This window comes from Engraulis encrasicolus, chromosome 16 (genome assembly GCF_034702125.1).
Source record: "Engraulis encrasicolus isolate BLACKSEA-1 chromosome 16, IST_EnEncr_1.0, whole genome shotgun sequence".
Lineage (NCBI taxonomy): Eukaryota > Metazoa > Chordata > Actinopteri > Clupeiformes > Engraulidae > Engraulis > Engraulis encrasicolus.
In genome coordinates, this window is record NC_085872.1 from 8,600,333 (window position 1) to 8,605,332 (window position 5,000).

General features: G+C 46.5%; 1 protein-coding gene across 2 annotated transcripts in view; it reads right to left on the reverse strand.

Moving 5' to 3' along the window:
* LOC134465091 (ephrin type-B receptor 1) overlaps positions 1–5,000 on the reverse strand; it is a 307,413-nt gene that overhangs the window by 101,049 nt on the left and 201,364 nt on the right. For both annotated transcript variants that reach the window (XM_063218530.1, XM_063218529.1), the window contains exon 5: positions 4,786–5,000. This exon is cut by the window's right edge and continues 124 nt beyond it. In XM_063218530.1, coding sequence (XP_063074600.1) covers positions 4,786–5,000 — 215 coding nt within the window. The remainder of the gene's footprint in view (positions 1–4,785) is intronic.

Sequence of the window (5,000 nt, forward strand, 5' to 3'; positions counted from 1 at the left end):
GTTTACACATAAACATACAAATGCAAATGCATATATACCCAGCACCTGAGTAGGCTAAGCCAAACTTGATGGTGTGCCATTTGGGGTTTCGCCAGCTGTCTAATAGAGTTCATGATTTAGGGAACCTGCATCATCATTTTCAGTCAGCAATGTTATGTGAACTGTGTTTTTCGTTCACTTTATGCAGCATTTCCCCGACGAAAATGTGTAAAGAGCTGCAATGTAGCCTCTTTGTGCAGATAGGCATATTGCTGAAAAGACTCAACTAAATCACATTGCTATGGCATTACAGAGTAACAGATTGAGACTTGATCATTACAAGTTTGGTGAAAATGACATTATAACAGAGGCTCTGAGCAAAGGGGTTAAAAAGCTCCTTTGTCTTTTAACGCAAGTTCATTTCCACTGTGTGAGAGAGCTATCCCTGACACTGTACTTTACACTACCCAACATTACCTATGTATGGTGGTCTTAAGATCAGAGGGTTGCTGCATCGAATCCCACCCTTACCTCTCCCCACACCTCTATCCATGGCTGAATGCCGTTGAGCAAGGCACCTAACTCCACATGGCTTAAGGGACTGTAACCAATAACCTGTAAAATAACTCAGTCTCTTTGGATAAAAACGTCGGCTAAAAGCTAAATGTAAATGTAATGAAATAAGAATACACTCCTCAAACTCCATCATAATTCACACTCAATCTGAAACTACTGCTTTAACGTTCAGATATAAAGTAAAGGGTGTTAAAGGGAAGGAGAGCAATTCTCTATTGTTGTAAGAATCGGATGCTTCCGTTGCCATGGAGGACAGGTCCTTAGCGACTGGCTGGAGGCGGTTCCGCCACCTCTTCCGAGGGATCACTCGTCAGGCCAAGCTGTCAGGCCCTCCTCCATCCTCCACTGCAGAACATGCCATAACCTACAACCACCTACAACTACACACACAGGCAGACACACATGCACGCTCATACTTGTACACGCAGGCAAGCATGCACGCACGCATGCCCACATACACACACACACCACGCACACACGCACACACGCACACACACACACACACGCACACACACGCACACACACACGCACACACACGCACACACACGCACAGGCACACACACACACACACACTCATATAACTTGTCTAATACACACAGAAGTGCCGGCAGGGGACCCCCTGGCCTTCCACATGCCAAGAGGCAGAGAACTCATTTAAATTTTCCACATCGTCAGAACTAAAGTTACAGATCCCTTCTTTCCATCTCTCTCTCTCTCTCTCTCTCTCTCTCTCTCTCTCTCTCTCTCTCTCTCTCTCTCTCTCTCTCTCTCTCCTGTCTCTCTATATCTCTCCTACTTTGTGTAGGCAGCCCTGGCCGATGTGTGTGTGTACTGTGTAGGCAGTTGAGCATTGGTGGATTGCTGGAGCGTGTCATAGTACAGCAGGGAGATGCAATGTCTGACAAAGATCCAGGACATGTGTCCAAAGGCATGAATTCCAAACACCCACTCACCACAGAATGGACCAATGGAAATGAGGGGTCGCGGCAGACACCACACACCACATTTCACATGCCATATAAACACTCAGAAACAATCAAACACAAAGGCAAACACAAACAAACACACACGCACGCACGCACACACGCATGCATGCACATACACACACGCATGCACACGCACACACACACACACACACACACACACACACACACACACACACACACACACACACACACACACACACACACACACACACACACACACACACACACACACACACACACACACACACACACACACACACACACACACAACATATTTGATCTGCACGGTCTGTTTGTTCTTCAAAGTGGAACGACTGGAGAGCACGCGAACACCAGACTGTGTGCATGTTTGTGAGTGCCCACTCTGGAGCCTCCCTCGCAATTGCTAGTATACCCACTCGCCATGTTGTGCTTTTCACTGTAATAATGACAAAAATTCTGCATGTCTGCCAGGGCCCTGCGTGGTAATTGGATGCCCACTGGGCCTTGGAAGCACTACCCTGCTCTGTCCTTTACTGCGGCAATTACATGCCGTTATTTTTCTCCTATATCTGCTGTTTTATGCTCTGTGTGCTTCCACTGTTATGGGGAAGCCTGCTACACGCCTATAGTCTCCTATAGAGAGAGAAAGAGAAAGACAGATAGACAGACAGACAGACAGACAGACAGACAGACAGACAGACAGACAGACAGACAGACAGACAGACAGACAGACAGACAGACAGACAGAGAAAGGGAGAGATAAAAAAAAGATAAAAAGGGCAAGAAAGACAAAGAGAAATAGAAAGAGAATGTGAACGAGAAATATAATCATGCATACAGCAAAGAGAAAGAGAAAAAAAGGACTGAGATTAGGATTTTTCCATTATTGGCAGACCCCAAAAAAGCAACATTCCAGAGGACTAGAAATGGTGATGGGCCTTCCTGCTGTACCAGCCGGAGAGCCACCCAGGCACATCTAAACCAGAACAAGGGCCAAACTTAAGGGCCAGGCACTGCACTTTGTGGCGCACAAAGTTTACTTTGGTGGAGTGTGTTAAGTAAGCACTTCTGGAATGCTCCCTCTCAGAGAGGAATAAATTGGAGGCAAAATGTTTGAGGGATGCTATCAAAGGGTCTGACATGTAAACATATCCGGGGGGGGGGGGGGGGGGGGGGAGGGGGGGGGGGGGGGGGGGGGGGGGGGGGGGGGTGAGTAGGCTTGGTAGTGGGGGTAGGGTACTAAAAAGGCTACAAAAGTGGGGCAGACGAGACGAAAGCGTTCACTGAGCCACCGGTCATAACAAGGCACATCTGTTTTTTTCCTAATGGCACCCTGTAGAGAGACTGACTGGAAGGGGCCTGGGCCTGTGGCCCACATGCGGACCAGAACTGGCCCAGAGGTGGGCAGAGAGTATAGGCAGAGCCGGGCCAGATAAGCTGGATGCACTGCTGCACTGTGCCCAATAATGGGCCAGCGATCTCCATTCACTTCTGATGTGAGGATATTCCCAGCACATTGCATTACTCACAAGACTTTTGCTTTGATATTGGCAACAGGCCGGGTGTGGGTGAAGAGAGAATTGGGGAACGGGAGGGAGAGAGACAGACAGACAGACACAGACAGATAGATAGAGAGATACAGGGCACTAAAAAAGATAAGATTTCAATAATAGCCTATAGCAATACCTATAGCTTGCGTTACACTGCATCTATCTCTCTTCAGCCCCAGCAGTTTTTAAATGTAGTGCTACTTGCATTCTGCACCATGCTTACAGTAAGATGTTGGCGTGCCCCGCTGTTGTAACATCCAGCCAACACACTTACAAACAAATAGGTACACTGACAGACAAAGCATGGCAACAACACACCAATAGCCTTGGCCATTGTTGTTTTACTGTTTCTACTTTTTTAAGCATAGCCTGCACACTGACTGAATGGCTGTGCTTATTACAGATAGGCCTTCCATGCAACAATGCAGGCGAAAGTGCTGCGCTTGTCCCAGCATTGCTTCTATTGTCCTGGACACATTCTCCTGTGGATCGTAATGGTACAGCAACAAACAACACGGCCAGCAACAACAAGAGAGCAGGGCTGAAGCACAAGCGATGGGCAATTTAAATTCCAGGCAGGCGAGAGATGTGTGCACCATCATCAACAACACACCCTTTTTTTTGGGCTTGTGCCAACTTGTGCCATCAAGTCGACTTTTGTCAGGCTCTTCTGAGGAATCGTTGCTATAAATTGAGTTTGTTGTGGAAGGAGACACTTTTAAATATCTGCTATTAAGTCATATACGTACATATATCTGCAATCTATTAAGTCACTTAGACTTCTACTATAACAAGTCCTCCAAAATGGCTGAAATGACACTGAAGATCACTTTTCTTATAGCCAGGAAATTCTTTCGAATGCTCATTGGAGTTTCTGATATTGATTCACAAAACTACATCAGGTATACTCTGTACCTATTGGCCAGCACAATACAGGGCTATGGCGCCAACCCATCCAGCGACACGCAAAGGTATCCCTGCAAAACACATTTCAGTCTGACAGACTGTAATTTCTTTCCAAGAACTCCCTCTGTCAATTCAATGTCCCTCATTGTGAAGACCCAGGTATGCCTCCTTTGCTTGTCCTGTGTCCATGCAGTCACACTTCTCCCTACTGCCCACATGTAGTGTACTGTGTGTCATGGTCTCTGTATTGACTAGGGAGATGACATATGAGCTGGCTCCACCAAAAGGGCTGCTGCAATTGAATATAGGCTACATTTTAATCCATATTTTTGCCATCAAACTTTCTTGACTGATCGTTTGCTACTGATTTGCACTAGTGTGAGTGCTTTCCTTTATCGTTCCATACATGGGTCTACATGTGTTACCCCTCGTCACAGAACAAAACCTCAACTCCAATACACATTTCTGACACAAGTAGTTATTTCCATGTTCAGAATGACCCTAACCAGTCTGGCTGGTGTTAACACAGGGCAAAAAAAGATGAACCGAACTTAAACCAGCACTTGTTTCCATGTTCACAGCAAATATCTTTTACTGTTTGACTCAAACATGCAATCTCCTCTCAGATAGTGTAACTTCTGTCTACCTTAGAGGGTCAAGGATGTCACAAACCAACATCCATGTGACCCTCTGAGAAATATTGAAGTTACAATGTCACAACATATCAGGTAAAGGATTAGATGTACATGTCTGAGTCAACGTACCCATTTTTACCAAAAAAGACACGTTGTAGATTAATCTCTTACCGGCTTGATTGGTGGTAATGTCGATAACGACATGCTGTGCGTCGTAAGGGCTCTTGTTGCTGACGCCGTTTACAGCCTGTATCTCGAAGCTGTATAGCGTGTGGGCCACAAGGTTACTGATGAAGGCCCGATTTTCCGTCAGCCCCACTTGTCGCGGCACAAACTCCACATTGTCGTCGCAGTGCGAGCAGTGCGTCTGCCGGTCGGCGCGACAC